The sequence below is a fragment of the Corvus cornix genome, chromosome 12 (genome assembly GCF_000738735.6).
Source record: "Corvus cornix cornix isolate S_Up_H32 chromosome 12, ASM73873v5, whole genome shotgun sequence".
Classification (NCBI taxonomy): domain Eukaryota; kingdom Metazoa; phylum Chordata; class Aves; order Passeriformes; family Corvidae; genus Corvus; species Corvus cornix.
The window spans coordinates 13,915,661-13,935,380 of record NC_046342.1 but is presented as its reverse complement, the minus strand read 5'-3'; the positions used below and the strand labels follow the sequence as shown (position 1 = coordinate 13,935,380).

The window sequence follows — 19,720 nt, the reverse complement described above, 5'->3', positions numbered from 1 at the left end:
TTTCTTCAAGAATGAATCACACTCACCTTCTCGGCAAAGTCGCATTGCTTCTCGGTTTCTTCCATATTCCTTGAAACTTTCTTCTAATGCTGTTCCTAAAACCAAAAAGCCACAAGATCTCAATCCATGGAAAAGCCAGAAGGTAGGGCTGACCCCCCGTTCGTGACGTGTAGCCCATTCCCCCGTGGGCACACACAGGGACACGACAGTAAACACAGGAGCAGAGGGACTGTCAGCGGCGGGATGCCTCACCTGCGGCGGGAGCTCCCCGCCCCACGCAGCGGCTGAATCGAGGGCAGGAGGTGCCGGGCTCCGGGGGACCGGCTCCGAACCTCCTCGCACCGTGTCCCGGATTACAGGAACTGGGGCAGGCGCTGCCCGCTCCGCGCCACTCTCGAGCCCGGCCGGCGGGCGCGCACCGGACCACGAACTCGGCCGGGAATGCTGGGGGTGGGAACGGACCCAACCTCCCCGCCGGGCCCGGCACCCCGCCGTGTCGTCGCGGGGCCGCGCCCAGGGCACCCGCAGCCCCGCGGGGTGCGCTGGAGAGGAGCGGGGTGGGAGGGGGGGGGGCGGCCACTCACCGTCGTTCCCGTGAAGTTTAGCAGCATCGACCCAGTGGCTCCAGGGCTGCCCGAGCATCGCCTCGGGGCTGGGCAGGGACCTGCGCTCCCCGACAGCCGCCATTGCCGCTGCGGTGGCGGCGGGGCCGGCGCCGCTCCCGCCTCCTCCGCCTCCTCCCTCGCCGTGGCGGGGCCGCCGCTGCCGCTGCCTGGCGGCCGCGCCGCGCTGCTCCCTCCTGACGTCACCCGCGGCCCGCGCCGACATTCTTTCCGCTGCTACAATGTAACGAGAAAAGTCAGCGGCCGCTTAAGGTGGCGCCGCGCTCTTAAGGCAGCGCCGCGGCGCTGTCAGACCGCCCGCTCGCTCTGCTTCCTCCCCGCGGGGAACCTGCGGCCCTGCGGCGGCGCCGACTCACCTCTGCGGCGGCCCAGGGGGCAGCGCCCGGGTGCCCATTATTGTGCGGGGAGCGCTGCCTTCCTCTTCACCATGTAGGTGAGGCGCGCTTGTGTTCGCGCTAACAAAGCGGCGGAAGGGAGCAGGGGCGGGCAGGGCTACGCCGCCTGCCAGACGTACCCCAACTCCATGGGCCGCCTCGCTCCCTCCGCACCGCGGCCCCGCGACCCTACAAAAACAACGGCCGCATCACAACCCCGCCTGGCGCCCGCTGCCCCGGCGAGGGGGGCGGACCGGAGAGCGACGCGGCGGGCGGAGCCGGGCGGGCGCGCCCCGCCCTAATCGCCGGTCCACCTTAAACCCGGCGCCTCCTTAAAGGCAGCGACGAGCAGGAAACTCGCTCCGGGCGGGCTTGTCCCAGTCCCTTCCCGTCCCTTCCCTTCCCTTCCCTTCCCTTCCCTTCCCTTCCCTTCCCTTCCCTTCCCTTCCCTTCCCTTCCCTTCCCTCCGCTCTTTTCCCGGGGCGGCCGCCCAGCCTCGGGCTCAGGGGGGATACCGAGCGAGTTTCCTGCGCGCTGCTGCCCTCGTTATACCCCTAACCTGTCACCCAGGGAGAGGGTCTTGGCATTGGTATTCCACATTTCTTTTTGAAACAGCTTTTTTTTTTTTCCTTGACTAAACTTTGCCATGACGTCGAGCCGTGCTAAAAGCGAGGATTAAAGTACGCTGTCGTACCAGGTAACTCTTAGTAACAAAGTCTAAGTTTTGCAAAATCAAGTTCTTTGATAAAAAAAAATCTGGATTTAGAATTCATTTATTACAGGGTTTTCTCTTCACTGAAGTGTTGAAGTACCAATGTCAAATTAAACTGTCAGGCTATGATCTGCAACGATTTCTGGCTATGCTTGATGCCACTGTCAGTAACAATATCCTCGAAGAACAGCTGAAAATATATAAACCTGATGTGCTGCCTCCTCTTCAGATACTCGAGAGCACGGGACTGGCACTATCAGTGGAACTGCTCACAGATCTCATACATGTACTTGCAAAACTACATAGCAGAAATAAGAACTGCAAATGAATTTGTTTAACCTGCAGAGGTGCATATACATGCAGGCTTAGCTAATTTTCGTTTTCTGTTTTCATTTGAAGTGTGAGACAAGCTAGAGATGTTTCTTTTCAAGTTTATGCATATAAAAGATCTATAAATTTAGGCCTATCACACCATAGTCATATGGGATAGGATAGGCTGTAATTATAAGAATAGTTTCAGTGTTCCACCCAACTGATAATTTATGTCACACTCAGAAGTTATCTCATAAAACTGCAGATATAATACAGAATAGCTAGCATGATTTTTCTCTCCCCCTGATCACTGCAAGTCTAACTTAACTCCTTCATAAAAGGCCAACACCATAAAATTTAGGCAAAGAGAGCAACACTGGCTTCTACTGCAGACATTTGCAGTAGAATGGTTAATTATCAAAGGCCATCAGCCTCTTGAGCTGGCCCCATCAGCCTCTTGAGCTGTCTGATGTTTCAGACAGTTATACTGGCTCTTCGCTGCCCTGTCTGTAGCTTCCCAAAACTCTTCATCTTAGTCTGAGCATGAATAAAGGTGTTCATGGAATCAGAGTCTAAAGATGAATGGAGGGCATTATTGTTTGATTAATTATCAAACAGCATACTTTATGATATAGAAAACTACTTATAATTAAAGCTAAGAACATCACTGGAAGAAAAATGTCTGTCAGGTGCTGAACAATTTCTGAACAGAACATCAGCTTTTTTTGTGGTAAAGAAGCCAGATAGGAAAAAAAGTCTATGACTGATTTCTTTCAAGCTTAGTTCTTCAACAGTGCTTCACAAATGGAGTCCAAGATAGCATCCATAGCTGGATTCAGACACCAGCCATAGGATAAAGCAAGTTACAGACAGACCTATATTCTCTGTGTCAAATATTCTCATTTATATTACGAACTTCATTCATGCAGTTCTCCTTTGTCCTGGAATAAAGCTGTCAGAAAGCTGCCTCAGCTGCAGTTTGAAAAAGAAACCTTGATATGTCCAAGTGTCCATCAGATTCATAAAGGGTTTTTCTGTTATTTACTTTACATAAATGATAAAGCAAATATAGTGACAAGTGACCAAACAGAGCCATAGAACACCATCACCTACCCTTTAACTGACAGTCAACCGTGGCAGATCAATTTAATGTTCACACATCACAGGATTCTTTTCTTTAAACATTACCAATGTATTTATGTCAAATTATGCAAAAATTGGCAAAATTACATCAATTAACTAACTACATTAACAAGCCAATAGATTATCAACTTCTTCATTTCTAAAGCTGACACTCATCAAGTTACTCAGAAGTGCCTCTTGCTTCAGAAGTGCCAGCCACACACGTAAAAGCACATGCCACTGTTACTTCATACAGCTTTGATTATCCCCTTTATGGCTCTTCTCTTTCAATCTGGCTGGTACATTTTTTTCCCCTCCCTCTTTCACGACTTTTCTTCTTTCCCTATATATTCCCACTCAAGATCTAATTCTGCAGTCTGGGCCTCAGCCTGTCCTTTAGTAAACCTTCCGCTACTGAAGTATTTTCTCACTGTGCCATGAGTGCATCAGTGTTCCAATAGAGGGAGGGAAGTGGCAGCAGAAGGACCAGTTCATCAGTTCAGTGCCCAAGACCAATTAGTCAGACAGCAGAAATAGGGGCAGAAGCAAAACTAATTTTACAAGAACTGGAAGTGGCGAGAACTTTCCTTTCCTACAAAATCATTAGGCTGAATGTGTTGTTTGGGTTCTTTAAATTAAGCACACTAGTTCGATTTTCTTACTTTGTTTCCATAATGCTGTACATGGATGCATCAATTATTTTAGGCAAAAAAAGGGAAACCCCTGAAAATCCATCATGTTAGAAGGAGATCAGAATTGAAAACACATGTACAAGCTGTAGACTTTAACAGATGTGACTCTTACAAATCTGAGACATCCAGTTAGAAGTGCAGTCATCCAAAGCTCCCTTGGTGGTCAGCAGAGACGAGGGGATACTTCTGGGATCAGTTTGGTCCCTCCTGGCGCAAAACACTATTTGAAGAAGCCCTTCTCTTCCCACTGACCACAGAAGTAGCCATGGGTGACCACACACATAAATTAGGCATCTGCATTAGACATCCAGAATTAAGTGGGGTGAATCTGGTCAGGAGTGGGGAGAACGTTCAAGTGTGGAAAACTGCCCAGAGGCCAATGCTTCTCTTTAACAGAACAAAAACGAGCTTGCAAATGCCACTAGTTCTAAGAATTTATCTGAGGAAGCAAAATAGCCCAAACAGTAGCATTGGGACTTAGCCAATGTGTGAAAAAACATTAACTGCTCATACCTGTGAATCAGAAAAAGTATTCTGCAAACAGAGAGAAAACACAAGGAGGACTTAAGCTCAAAGAGAAAGTAGAGAAGGAAAAATACGAGGCAGAAAACAGTGGATGATAGAGAGAAAACAGTCAAATAATGATGTGAAGAAAGCATAATGAACAAACAAAACATGTAACACAGCCTGCAAAAGCAAAGAAAGGAGACAAAAATAGAAAACAGAACATACAGAAAAGGAAAACCCACAGTTTTAAAGCTAACTAAGTAGATTTAAAAATATATTAAACATGGCTGATAACATAATGATTAAATGTATACCTACAAACAGCATGCAACTGCAGAAAACTGCAGTGAATGGTTATTTCGTGGCATGACACTGCAGGCATTTTTTCACCTGTACCAGCAGGTTTCATTCTTTTGCCAGGTGGTCCGGGAAAGCCGTTCAAACAGGGAACACCTACTTCAGCTGTTCATTTAGAACCTGTATGACAGCCTCCGTATAGGACCTGAGATATGACAACTCTTAACTGGAATGAAAAAGGAAGGATGAATCTGCAGCTGAACTCCTTTAAGAGCAGAAGTACAATGATACAATTCACCGATGATTTTCCACAATGGAAGTGAAAGGATGTGAGAGTTGAAGTGCAAAGGGTGAGACAGGGAGAATCCATGGGGGTGTCACTTCATCAGTACTCAGAAGAAAGAAAAGAAGAAAGGAAAATAGTGAATTCTCAAAAAGTCTGTGAAGGAGAAGCTCTGAGGGGCATTATGGCACTAAACGACATCAAGCAAGTTAATTCTAGCCAAAAGGTATGAAATGACCAAGAAGGGCTTAAAAACTAAGAACAAATAGACTTGTTGGTAGATGGGATTCAGGATAAAGTGACAACTCGAGCAGCTGACATGCTGAAGTCCTGACCCTCCCATCAGCTCCTGCTGACAGCACTGGAACAGGGAGCACATTCTGTGCATTTTAAAATGTATATCCAGTATGAGAAGTGTAAGACTATAATTGGGCAAGTATGGAAGCAAGAGATAAAAAGTTCACATAAATCTGAATATCCAGACGAAGACAGAACTACCCAGCTGCAACAAACAGACCATTTAATTTAAGCCCCATTATGAAAAAATATTAACACACTAAGAAAAACCCATTATGGTAACCTGTAGTTCACTCTGACATCCAGGAAATTAAGCAACTCCCTTTATAACTATACACAGGATTGTGGTCCTGCAAAATAATACTAGTCATAAGCAGCACACAATAAAAAATTATATAAGAAATCATGCCAGCCTATTATCCTTTTTCCCACAGATCCTGGGAACAGGTTGATGTGTATAATTTTATTTATGAGTAACATTTCAAAGGTGAAAGTGGAGATGCTCAGAAGCATTGGGACATAGCTACTTTAAATGCTGGAATATAAATTATTGTGCATACCTACTATAAACCACCTGTACCAGGGGAAAGAACAATACTGTTAAGATTAGAAGAGTAACTTAAGGTATCCTTTTCTGAGAGGGAAGAACTGGGGAATGGAGGCTAATAAGTAAATCTGCAAAGAATTCTGCATTAGGATGAAAATGCAAAAGATGACCCTAAACATTTATCCAAACATCACAATAACACTTTTACATCCAAATTATAAGACAATGTCATTGCCATGCATTAAGAACCTAGCAAAAGACTACAACCACTTCCTTCTTTAGTTCACTTTCAAATATGTCTGCAAGAATTAATGACACAGTGATCTAAAGCAGAATAATGAATAGAGGAGCACAGATCTTTGCCCTGCTAATGTCACCACATACTGTCAATTCTTGAAGGGAAATTTACAGAGAAAACACTCCGTAGCGATACAAAGTTTCCAAGTGTTAAAGGTAAATAGGCAAAACTACACAAAATACAACCAGTTAATGATCTGGAAATCAAACTAATGTTTACGAATTTTACATAAGGTATTGAAATCACTTTTTGAATTTGAAAATGTTAAAACAATTTCAGTAACCTAACTGTGCAGATGAATCATTTTAATCAGAGGAATCATTAACAGGTATGACCTTGTAGATTCTCATTTATACACAGAGAATATGATATTACAGCTTAGAATTATTCAAGTACACAGCTATTCAGGCCAATTGTAACAAAACATTATTACTGGATTTCCATTTATTGAAACCAAAGCACTTAATGGGGACAATTTGGTACTACTGATCTTCTGCTGGAACCTAACTACCATGCAAGGTTTCATAACCCTGCCTGTTTTCCTGCCAATTTAAGACTCTGGGTCCAAGCACAGCTCACAGGACTCGAGTTCCTTGAGGCCATAGCCATGCTACCTATGATGGGAAGCTACTGAGGCCCCATACCCTCAGGTGTCTGATGTGCTTTCAACATCAAACCAAGGATCCTAAGAACCCTGGCACAAGGCAATTTCAATTTAAACTTTCTTCTCATGTTTGACTGCTATCTGCTGATGCTTTGATGATGCTACCTGCTCTGACCACATGCTTAGCAAGTTAACAACAAAATATTACCCAAATTGGACATGGGCAGGTCTATGGGGCTTGACAGGATGCACGTGAGGGTGCTAAAAGTTTGAAAGGTCACAGATGGGGACCATGAGATTGCTGGCAAACTGGCTAAACTGCTGTTCTCAAAGGTTGGGAATGGCTCAAAATCAAATGGCAATCAGTCACAAACAGAGTTCCCTGGGGATCAATATTGGGCTCAATCCTATCTCATATCTTTTAGTATTATCTGGAAGATCGGAATAAATACATCATCAAGTTTGCAGGTGACACAAAAACTTGGAAAACAAATACATCCACCAAAAATGTCCCTATGTACAGAGACTGTGACAGGCTGGAAGACTGAGCCATTTCAAGAGACACATTAAAAAACTGGACAGGGTCCAGCAGAAAGCCAACAAAGTGATTAGAAGGTGGGAAAACTTTGTGAAAAAATGAGAAGGAATTGGGTTCGTTCAGCCTAAAGAAGAGAAGATTCAGGTGAGATGTAATCACAGTCTTCCAAGTAAAAGATAATTATAGGAAAAATGGAGGTAACTCTCTTCACAAGGAACAAGGAGACAGGGCAAGAGGCAACAGGAAAAAGTTGTTTCAGAAGTTTTGTCTAGATACAACAACAAAATGTTTACTGTGAGGACAACTAAATATTGGAACAGGCTGCCCAGAGAAATTGTAAACTCTCTCTTGCCAAAAAATATTTAAACCTTAGCTTGACCAGGCCTCAGATAACCTGCCTTAAACAGAAGGCTGGAACAGATGATGTCCAGAGGATTGTTCCAATCTAGACTTTCCTAGGATTGTATGAAAGCCTGATAGATGATATGGCCCTATTCAGTGATGAGGAGCAAGGAAAGAGAAAGAACAAAGCCAGTTTTTGCAACCCCAGACACTCTGAGTTCACTAAGACAGCCACCTCTCAGGCTGCTAGAAAATCCAGGGAAGCATTTTGCTATAAAAATTTCAGGTACTACAGTTTCCAATGTTGCATATTGCAAGATCCAGGCTGTAACAAACATTCCTCACAGTTCTTGAGCCTAGGTTAACTCTGCCACTTAAATAAGCTCTGCAGACCAGATCCATGCTACTGTAATGGCCCTTTCTGTTGCAATCTATTTTAGAATATACTAAAAGGTGATTTGCCCAGCAAATACTGGCCAGACTGTAATAGTCTGGATTCTTCATGTCTGTGCATAACAGTGAAGTCTTTTTTTTCATGGAGTTAAGCAAAAATATACAAAATGGTGAAATGCACATGATGATAAAGAGTAGAGATAAATGTAAGGGAAACAGAGAAAGAAACAGATAATCTTTCAATGAATTAGCAGTACCTGATAAAATAATCTGTACCAGCAGCCCTTCAGACAAAATTTCAATTCATTATCATAATTTTCTCTTTTTTCTAACATTCTGCAATGAACACTAGTCATGCAGAATAAACCCACTCTGTTAGGCAACTGTACAGTCTTACCTCAGATTACAATTCTACTTTCTGAATTTGTAAAATAATAGGACCGATGCAGCTGGTAGGCTATGGCATATGCCAGAGCCTAACAGCCTTCAAATGCTTTAACATACCATGGAAACAGAAAAAATAATTATTCAGAAAATGAAGGTTACTTCTTCTAAAATATAAAAAATAATAAATTTAAAATACTGATTCTATTATATTCCCTATCTGCCACAATTTACTTTTCCAAATCACTTCACCTAATTGCTTGAAAGATATAATCCAGTTTAGTTTCATTTTTTGAAGTTTGGCAGTTGCATGCCAAGTTGAACTCCTTTTAGGTTGACTGTAAGGTTGCTTTATTCCCCACTGAAACACACATTAAACATCTGCATTTAAAAAAAGTCTCCCCACTGCATCTGGGAACACTTCAGACTTGCTTTGCAACCCTGCTAATATCCTGTTCTCTACACTTCTCACATCTAAAGCATGAGAATCTTTTGCTTGAGGAAAATATTTGGTTAAGCATGTCACAGTACCTTGAAAGTAGGGTGAATCGCTGGGTTGATTTATCAATTTATCTTCATCTGTTCAGATTTTGGAAGCTTATCCTAACTTGTACCTGATTAATTCTGAAAGAAAAGAAAAAGAGTACAGCACTAAGACATCTGAAACCTTAACTCCGTTTCCTAACGATAAATGTATCTATTTAAAAGCTAATATGAAGCATTTTATCAATTTTACAAAAACAGTTTGTGCAATGGATTTCAAATTGAAAGGTAAGCAGGGAGCTGTTATGGTGTCTGCTGTACAGAGCAGCTCTCTAAATGGCAGTCTGACATTACCAGAAAGGTATGCATTGGATGAAACCTCAATCTTCAGCCCAGTTACTGCAATTGCATCGACTCTTACTGAACAGATTCTCAAGCAGATGGTTGCGTTTGTAACACAAGCTGGAAACACAACAGGGCTGGATTTTCTGCACAGGATTTTTCTAAAATACAGCACAACTCCAAGAACAGGGACTTTACCACCATGCCACAGAACGTGGAGAGCTAAAAATGATCCTTCATGTAATCAACATCAGGGACTATCCCTGTACCACTAATGAAGAATTTAGAGACATGTATAGATTGAGGCCTTCCCACAAACAAGGACCTTTATCATCTCAAGCTCAGGTTTTTAAGATCCTTTCATTCAATGCTTTTAAACTGGTTTATATAAACTAAACTTAAGCCCAGTTTCCTTTGGTTTAGCATAAATCAATGCCTAACTGGTTAAAGCTAAACCAAAGCCCTGTTAAAACTTAGAAAAAAGTACAACTATTTTCATGCACAGCTTATATTTAAGACCAATTAATGGATTTTTACAAGTGCTTTGAAATGAAACTGCTGATCATTTTTTCATCACTAAAAAGCCATGAAGATACATATAAATAAGCCAACATAGCACTGGGACTGGATGACACTTTAAAGAAAACTATTTTTTTTCCCTCAAAGGACTAAAGTACAGACAAGAGGAATGCAGTCCAAGAGGGCATCCACGCTGTCCCCCAGTCTGTAGGGCTCTGCTCCAGTGGAAGGTACAGAATGAAGCTTTTCCTGGCTTCTGGCTGCTCCTCTGGGAAGATGTCTGCTAACTAAGTTTAAGTCTTTAAAGTCTTTTTATGCACTGTGAATAAACCCTTTTTTCATCTTTTCCTTTAAACTGTAGCTTAGTAGCTAACATTACCTCAACAAAGATCCTCTGGAGATATATTTACTATTTCTAGGATTGACTCTGCTCAGTGACATAACTGATCCTAACAAGAACATCCTCAATTATATCCTAGTTACTGCATAAAATCCAAATTTTTCTTGTTTTCAATGGACAAGACTTGAGAGCAAGTCCAGGATTTTTTTTTTCTCTCTTCTGCAGGCACTGTTCTGCTTTGTGCTTAATAGAAGTGATCATTAGCAAATTTCTGCATTAGTAGAAGTCTCAGAAAATGCTGTATTTCCTTGTTACACATACAAATCTCACTGAATACTACAGTATAAAATTTTCTCTTCAACTCCTGCTGCTGCTAACTAGGAAAATGCAACACAGTGTTTATCAAAAATCCTTTTTGTCCTTTGTTAGTTTAGGACAGGAGACTCCAAACTGATATGGATCATCCCCTTCCCAGAAGATCATTCAAAGTTCAGCCTCAAAGTCCCAAGCCCTTTGAGCATATGACCTACCTGCTGTGGAAGTAACTCACTCCCCTTCTCTACCCCAGTTTTTTTAGGGGATATGAGAGCTCTGCATGCAAAACACTCATTCTTTTATCCTGATGTAAATGTTACTTTCTCATAAAAGGCGAGTTCTGTTCCTTCATGCAAAAATGAAAACAAACTATAAAGCAGAAGACATCTCAAAAGACTTACAAGTCTAGAAATAGGGTAGTAAAGAAACAGACAAGACAAGGGTGAAGGAAGGATCAGCAAAAATTTTATTCCTGAATATAAAAGATCAGAGCATACTATGTCACCACCTGTGAATTTTGCTGCAGGGATTACACCTGCAGTTGAGTTTGAAAGAAGTTAAAAGAATAAGTTTCAAAAGAATAAATCGACACCTTAATGACCCTTTAAAGAGAACTCTTTCTCCGGAAAATGGGTGGCAGAGAACAGGAATGATTCTTGTTGAGAATTTACAGCAAGTCAATTACAACCACAACTGTCAGTAGAGAGTAATGCAAGGAAGTCATGGGATGATTGAGAACAAACCAGGTGGAGCTCTCTCCTTGGTACCCTGGAAAAGGGAGAGCTAGTTGAAAGGTGGAAAATGACAAAAATAGCCAAAGCAGCAATCCAGGAAAATGGGAAAAGCCCTGCATTTCCGAACCAGTGAAGCATTATGTCACTCTCATTGCCTGACTATCAAAGAAACTTGGATGAAATTGCTACTTAATACTTTGAAGAGTTACTGATATGCAAGACAAAAAAAACACAGCCTGGCAGAGCAAAAGCTATACTCCAGTCAAAACTGTATCTACACAGATTACATATCATATAGGAGAGTTACAATTATGAATGCATATTATCCATTTAAGGGGAAACACATTTACATGAAAATTGTAATTGCAAATCAACTCATTAAAATAAAGAAAATGGAAATATACGTGATAGAGCATCCCTAACTTTTGAAAGCATCAAAACTAATGCCTCAGCTATCACGGTCCTTTAACTCTGTTTCTTTTCAGGTGCCAGAAATATGCACCAAAGAATGTGCCTAAATTTTGGAACACTCTTTCATCTATGTTATCTACTAAATATTCAAATTTAAGATAAAATACAAAGGTTATATTTATATAAACAAGGATGTGAACATGCAGGGTATAATCATACCCAGTACTGGGCTTCATTTAGGCATTTTATAGGTCTGGGGATAACCTCACAAGGTCTCATTCTGCCCCTTGGAAAGGCAGGAGCAGGAGGTGTGTGTGGAGGGAGCAGGAGCCAGGCAGCAGCAGGCCAGGGGCTGCTGTTACGGCCAGCTGGCAGCTCAAGGGTAAATCCCAGCAGTTCTCGGGCTAACCCTGGCTGTGCTGGAGACTGACTCTGAACTCACCAGCTATAGAATCTCAGGGGGTCAAAGACGGTATCAGAACCAACAATTGCATAACTGGCCCTGCTAGTCTCTCCAGGAGACACAATTCTTCACATCTTCACAGACTTAAAAACAACTACCAGCTCCATGCTTCAGAGATTAAATACCAAACTTCCGTAAACACCAATTACAAAATTACAGCTTCTCAAGATTTCATGTATTTCCTATATTCCTAACACCAAGAGCAAGTGTTTCTCAGAATCAACTAAATATTTACTATTATTTGTGCAAACACAAATGCAACAGAATATTTGGTGTAAAATATAATAATGATACAAGTTATTCTGAAACTATTTCAAACATGCATAGGTATCTTAATTAATAACGAGAAAGGTCAAACTTTAATAACTAATACACTAGTTACTACATAGCTAATACCTTAATAAATGGAGAAGCAATAACACCTTTTGGATAATTGATAAAAATTGCAAAATAATTATGTACAGCAAAGTGCACTTGATGGATCTTAACTTTGTCCACCATAATTTTCCTTTGTCTAATGACAACAGGCAATGACCAGCTTTCATTATCTTCCTCAACAAATCATGTCATCACTGATTTTATCTTCCAACAATTTCTCTCTTAACTTAGAAGTCTTCTTCAGCAGTAAGATTAACAAAATCATAAGAACCCTCTGCATATTCCACTTCAACAATTTAAGTAAAACCACACAAAGCATTGAACAGAAAGGTAAAAAACACACCTCCTTTCAGAAATAATGCAAGATTTTCTATAAGCAAGTATTTTGTCTTATATTTCAAAACACTTACATCTTGCAGTATGATTCATGCCACTATTTATTTGAAAGTTCAATCCATAAAACACATTATCTTACTGCAGCAAACTAAGATAAATATGGACAGTTGAAATTATGTTAATACATTTCTTTTAAAATGGTATTTATATATGTCTGTAGAGAAGAAAAAGATATTTTCTGCATTTTAAGCCACGGGAATATTTCATACCAATTACAACTTGTATTACATCAGAAACAAACAATGAAAGCATTGTAGATAGCAGTAAGACACTGGACATAATGATTTTCCATTTTTAAAATTAAAAAAAAATCCTGATTGGATCATTTGAAAAGGGTGCATGAAGTAAAACAGTAATGAAGTAAAAAACTAAGAAAAATATACAAACATAAAATATAAACGTATTTTTCAGGACAGAAAGGCACAGCTAATCAAGGCAATTGAGAGTACATGAATAATATGATTTGCAAAAATTATTACTGAGCTTCTCTGTTAAAGGTAATATTATTCAAACAACACTGTCACAGTTATTGCAGATTAAGGTTTTCAAATGAGTTCCTTGTGTATATCATTATTTTGAGTGGCTGCATTTTATCTGTCTAATTTTAAATTACTGCAGGCAGATGAAAGTCATCCTAAAATCTCACTCATAATTCAGGTACCGTACCACTAACCTTAACAGAGATGCTGGTTCCTACACACGTACAACACTATTCCCAATGTAAACAAAGGACACTGGCATGCACCCCAGGCTAAGGATGCATTTTTCAAACACCTTTCTGACTGTTCCATTTTATGGTGATGCAATATGACCTACATTTTCAACGGCCAAAGAGAGACAGAGAGATAGAAAGGGAGGAGATAGAGAAAATAAAGACAGACAGACTTTTGCTGTCCTTATCCTCCGCCAACTACAGCTTTAACGGTCCCTCATGGGGGTGGTAATGGGCAAGAATAAAAGCAGAATAACCTTATTGTAAATTCTGAATGAGAAGCTGAAAGATAGGCAAGTGTAAGAAATAGCAAATTTTTTTCCTAAAATCCTGTGAACAAGTACATAGTGACACCCTCAACAGGAAAGAACAGAATCAATAATTTTATAATCAGTTGCCAGAACAAAGCTGTCTGCAATACAGATACTTATTTTACTACTTTGTATTTCCTCTCATGTTCCTACCACTTCATTTCCATGTATTCCCTTAAGATCTCAAAACGAAACACAAAATAATCCACATCATTATCAACATTTTTACAGACAGAGGAATTGAGGAAGGAGGAGTGATTTGCCTACACTTACATAGCAGGCCCAAGGCAGGCTTGGGAACACAAAGTATCCCTCTTCATTATCTCTGTCCTCTGCAATCTATTAGGGACTATGATACCTGTCACCCTAATATATAATCTTGACAAAATACCAGAATTATCTCTCTCTCTTGTATTTCTTGCACATGAACTTCACACAGAAATCTGTACTAAATTACCCCTAACTCTCAGAAAGCTTTCCCTCAGAAATGATGGTCCACATTTCTCAAACTGGCTCTAGAAATGCACTTGACTGAAGTGTAAAACTCAGCTCTGAAATGTTAATGGTCTTTTTCATTATAAACACATGAAAATATAGATCTAATTAAATCTTTGGGTGGGTTTTTTTGGTGGTTTGGTTTATTTTATTCTTCTGCAGATAAAGCACCTTTCTTTTCAAAAATCTGTAGTTTTCCACAGCTAAAACCAGTATGTTAAGAAATTAAAAGCTTGTTGCTAGGCTTGTATTAAGCAAAAATCAAGATCTTTTGTGTTTTGGTTACTCTTTTTTGGTGCAAAAATATCCTGCAGAATATCTGCAAAGTGCTTAGAGGATCAGAGTTCCTTTACTAGAGCTGGTAGTTAGTACAGTATACAAAATAACAGTAAATAATTTCTTTATCTTTAAAATTGAAGGTCAAAACATGATCTTAAGTATACCTCTGTACATCCAGAATTACCTCAGCTCTTTCCAAAGTTTCTTGGGATTTGCAAATAGGTAAACAAGACTGTAATTTGACACTGCATTTGAAACCAGAGATCAAGAAAATGTATCGATTAATCCTGGGTTTGAACTGTGATTTTATGGTAACAGTAGCTTTCTTATCAAGCAGCATTCATCTCCTGAAGTGCAATCAGCCCTACACGGCAAGGGGTGAGAAATTGTTGCTCATTTGCTTGAGTGCTGCTGCTTTCTCCAACAGCAACTTTCTATCAAACTGTTTAGCCGTGATAAGGAGTTAGAGAGGCAAATAGCACCTATACCATGTGAGAGAAAGAAAAACCTTAAAGCCCATCCTACTTTAAAGAGAAGAGACAGCATGGAGAATCAAGAGACAGACTGCTAACAACTATGAAGGAATTACCTGTATAATGATGGGAAAGAGTTTGGAAATTGAGAAAGAACGGACACTACAAGGAGGATGGGGATGCAGGTGGTAGAGTGGAAGACACAAGGTCTTAAGCAAAAAACAGAACTATTTTTCCTTCAACACTTGCCAATAAGACCGTGGGGAAATCCTCACTCGATTAAATTAAATTATAACCACACATTTCTCCACTCCTATTATCCCTGACTGCACTTTGGTCAATCTGTTTTACTCTTTGAAACTGAATTTAGTGAAAAACTGGTATTTCTTCCATTATAAACAAATGTATGTCTGTTAATCTAGGACAGGAGTCGTGCTGATATAATAGAAATCTCTTCTGTATTGTCAGCATTACTAAAGCTCTCTTTTGTGAATATTTCACTGCAACATTTTCTGTCCTTTCTTTTCCTTTTTTTTTTTTTCCTTCCTTTCTTTATAGTATATCTGTTGCAGTTCAAAACGGAAAGCAGAAGTGACACTTTTTTTGCTGTCCAACAACATAAACATTTCAGCTGGAGAAGCCAATCAGTGCAGGGACCAAGCCCAGCATCCATCTCAGAACGACTCTGCCTACCAGTGACTGCCATCTAGAGCCAGAGTGCATCGCCTCACACGAGCAGGACAGAAACGTTACAGCAATGACTGAAATGTCAACCCCAGTCAAAAGAAAAAGAACAAACCAAGAACTCACACTAGAAAGTTACAACCAACTTAAAAGATTACATGAGTTAGGTTTCTCCTCTTAACATGTCTTCTGAATAATAAGCATTTGGTCCATGTCTCCCTGTTTTTCTCTGAAAACTGCTCTTTTGTTATACAATTTTAAGTTGCATATGCAGGGAAAGTATATATATAAAATAGCACTATACTGCTTTTCAAGTAAATCCTGTGTTTCAGTTTGTTTGCTAAGAAATATGCTGGGCCATGCTGAGAAACTGACTACAGAATCTCATCACTAGCTGAAGATTCAACAGTGAAATTTCAAAGACTACCTGTGTTAAAATGCTGACAAGGCTAACATTCATGACATTAGTGATATTAATAAGACAAGAAATGTCTTTTTAGGGGCATCAAATTTAATTTTAAAACCCTAATATTTTCATTTTAAGAAATACACTCACACTGACCCAAATATACCAGTGGCTTAAATGTCAACAAAAGCCCCCCAAGCAAACAGCACTTCTGACGCATGGAAGTTTGACATATATTTATAAACTGTATTAATTCACAGCTGCTTATTATACTGTATAAAATCATATCTTTTTCTAACTACTACTTACGTAACTATTAATAACATGCCTAATTCTCAAGCATTAGTCAAACAGCCACTAAATACTCTTTAACAGAATAAAAGGAAGGATTTTTTTGTTATCGTTTACCTGGAGAATATAATAATTTCCATTTTAAAATATTCAAAATAGCAGTTCCCTTCTCTGCAAACTATACACAGATGCAAAGCCAAAGCTGTGTGAGTGTTAGCACATTCTTTAGCTATTAAAATAATTTATTAGCTATGACTAATAATGCCTTGTGAAGAAATCAGTTCTCCAGTTTCCTCACTCTGCTGCTCATGGACAGGCAGACTGATAATGGGGCATTATAGAAACAGAGGATGTATTCTCACATTTATCATTCCATTAGATACACAACATCCAGGTTCCACAGTATCCCTCCTTTTACTGCTAGTCCCACTAAGAAAATAATTTTTCCTAAGGGGATACATATTCACAGATAAAATGAAATTAAATGGAATTACAAATCTTACTGTTGAACGCACCTACGTATGAACCAAATGTCAAGCTGTAGTTACTGAAATCAACAGTTTGAATGCAGCCAGCTGGAACAATTGCTCATTCTGATCCACACTCAGGACATGCTTTCCCCCACAAGGCACTCCACAAATCCCCATAATTTTTCCAAGCAGAATAACAATTCTGTAACTGGCTTAGATGCAACATTACAGCAGAGAAGAATATTTAAACAGAAGGATGACAGGGATTCACTGTAGAATTGTCCTGGAGGATGACATGAAAGAAGCACTGCCAAAAAACCCAAACCTGTTGAAAAACACCACCTTTCCTTGACAACTACCATAGCCTTTCTTACCGATACAACAAATTCCACTTGAACAGGTTACAGAGCTGGAAAATAGGTTTCAGCATGATCCTATTAAAACGTGTCCAATGTGTATTTAGAGATCTGTTAACCAAAGGAGATGGAAGGAACCTCCAAAGGTCAGCCAGTCCCTCCCTCGGCCCCAGGGCATGAAAACTAAGTTACCTGGTGGGAAAAATACAAGGAATCAAACCTGTTCTTAAAGACCATCCCACGGGTGATTATTCCAGCTGGTCAATACTTCCACTAGAGAACTGTGTTTGTCCATGATCAATCTTCATTGCTTGAATATGATCTGTTTCTTTCTCCACCAGCCACAAGCCCCCTGCTTTGCAATGCCCTTCAACAGTTCTGTATTCTCACCCTCTGAGTCCTCTCTTTTTTACCATAAGAAATTGCACTCTTGTGGCAGGCACACATTGTTTCTGCATCATGGTTTTTTAGATCTTTAAGAAACTACACTGGCATCTCCACACCTCCTCTTTCCTAATTTCATTCAATCCAGACCTGATGTCCTCCATGTGTGTGGTTAATGAATACTTTATTTCAAAACTAAAGCAGATCAAGCAGACTTATTTCACAAACTCAGGATTCTTAATATTATTATATAGATTTATTTTGGTTTTTGTCTAAGAAAGTTTAGGAAGTTCTAGAATACAGCATGCACTCCTACTCTATGCAGTGATTTTACATATAAGTAAAACAAATAAAAGTACAGACAATATTCCCATCACTTTAAAAATTCAAGTCCTGCTCATGAGTTAATGAAATGTCACTATTATGGTGTGAACACAAATACTAAAAGAAGGTTGGCCCCATTGCCCTGCAACAAAACTATGCAATTTCCCATTGATATCAGAGATGGTGCTCAAAGAAAAGTTGTGAAAAAACAGAACACACAAAAACACTCATCAAATGGCAAGAAAAATAAAAAGTCAAAAATTGATCTGAAAGCTTCAAAGTAAATCTTCACAAAATATGACCACATGAAAGCGAGGTTTTTCTTTTATATATCCTCCAGTACTATATTTATGTGCATAAAGTCTCAGTAGTTATGTTTCCTCTTTTTGAAGTATTTCTTTTTCTAAGGCAAATATCACTCTTAAGCTTTAAATTCTCTGATAACAACAGACAACTATATCTCATATCAACACCACTCTCAATGAGACACTTGCCTGGGAAGATCTTTGACGACACCAGAGATCATAGAATTTCCAATTACTCCTTCCTCCTTTCTCAACAAAAAGGATAATGGAGCATAGCCAAGTCTGGGCCCTGCTGACAACTGGATTAGCAGAAACCATTCCTTTAACTACAGTTAAGGTAATATTTTCCTATTTTTCTATATCTTTGTCAAAAAAAAAATTACATTTTGTTGTGAATTGCTGTAACACATTTCTCAACCACAACACATGGTGCTGTACCCTACCCACACCTCCCAGAAGGCGCCCTGTGCTAGGGCTGCCTGTTACTTATTTTTCCCCAAGCCATGACAGTATTGCAGCTGCTTAAAAGACACCACCTGCACAGAAGCCACCAGAGAACAACTGCTTATTTAAAGACGACTTAACTTTTAGAGGCCTCTGCAAAGAAGCAACACATTCGCATAGCATCCATCTCAAAAGAAGATGCAGAACAGCAATTTCACTAACTGATATTAGCAGAAAGAGAAGAAAATGTAGGTTGCAAATTGGCTGTTTTAGAGTTGAAACTCTCTGTGCCAAATTTAGTAGGCCAGTCCTAGAAAGACATGAGGAACAGACTCTGTGAGGAGGCAATTACAAACCAAGATTCAATAAGAATAATCCAGTCATTGGGAAATCTGTTACCTGTATTATCATCATAAGTCTACGTCAACATTTGAGAGGATGAGTAAGGTTCAAAATCCCTTCAAGGGCTTGCAAGACCAGTCTTTATACATTTGAAAACGACAGCTCTTGAGCTATTTCCTTCCCTTTGTTTGGTGACATGAACTACAGTTACAATCAGTCACTCCTGCTTGTGCAAGTCTTTCACGTAATAACAGGAAAGAAAAGCTCCATCAGAAAATCTGACAGTAAATATCCTCCTATTCCAATCCAGACAAAGTGACTGCAGCTCAAGTGCAATTTGGGTACTTCTAAAATTAAATTACAAACTAATGACATAAAAAAAAAATCTTGTATGTTTTATTTTAATATACATATGCACAATTTTATTTCAGGATGTGTTATTGTTCAACACCATCCTAACTTTATACATATGTACACACACACACCAAAACTCACAAGCAGTTCTCAAAAATAAAAGAAAAACCCACCAACTCATACCTGCCAAAGTGACACTGGAATGAAACTGAAGTGAAAATATTTACCATGAACCACAAAATAACAGGTGCATACTTATTATTAGCATGGCTTTCTTTTACTCTGATCTCCTACAAGCCAATCTTTATTAATCTAAGCATAAAGTCCAATTTATCTGCCTTGCCTCTTTTATTAGTTCAATTCTATGTATAATATGTATAATAT

General features: G+C 39.8%; 1 protein-coding gene and 1 long non-coding RNA gene across 5 annotated transcripts in view; one reads left to right on the top strand and one right to left on the bottom strand.

The window, feature by feature from the left end:
- ATXN7 (ataxin 7) overlaps positions 1-19,720 on the bottom strand; it is an 88,880-nt gene that overhangs the window by 60,935 nt on the left and 8,225 nt on the right. For 2 of the 4 annotated variants that reach the window (XM_039559310.1, XM_039559309.1), the window contains exons 2-4: positions 8,857-8,949; positions 585-839; positions 27-95 (exon numbers count right to left, since the gene is read on the bottom strand). In XM_039559310.1, coding sequence (XP_039415244.1) covers positions 27-95; positions 585-828 — 313 coding nt within the window. In that variant the 5' untranslated portion in view covers positions 829-839; positions 8,857-8,949. Of the gene's footprint in view, positions 1-26; positions 96-584; positions 840-979; positions 1,247-8,856; positions 8,950-19,720 lie in introns of those variants that run through there. The other 2 variants (XM_039559308.1, XM_039559312.1) reach the window with 1 other exon arrangement.
- Positions 1,412-5,625, top strand: LOC109143312. Its single transcript, XR_002043374.2, has 2 exons — positions 1,412-1,694; positions 4,763-5,625. It is a non-coding gene; the product is annotated as an uncharacterized LOC109143312 (long non-coding RNA).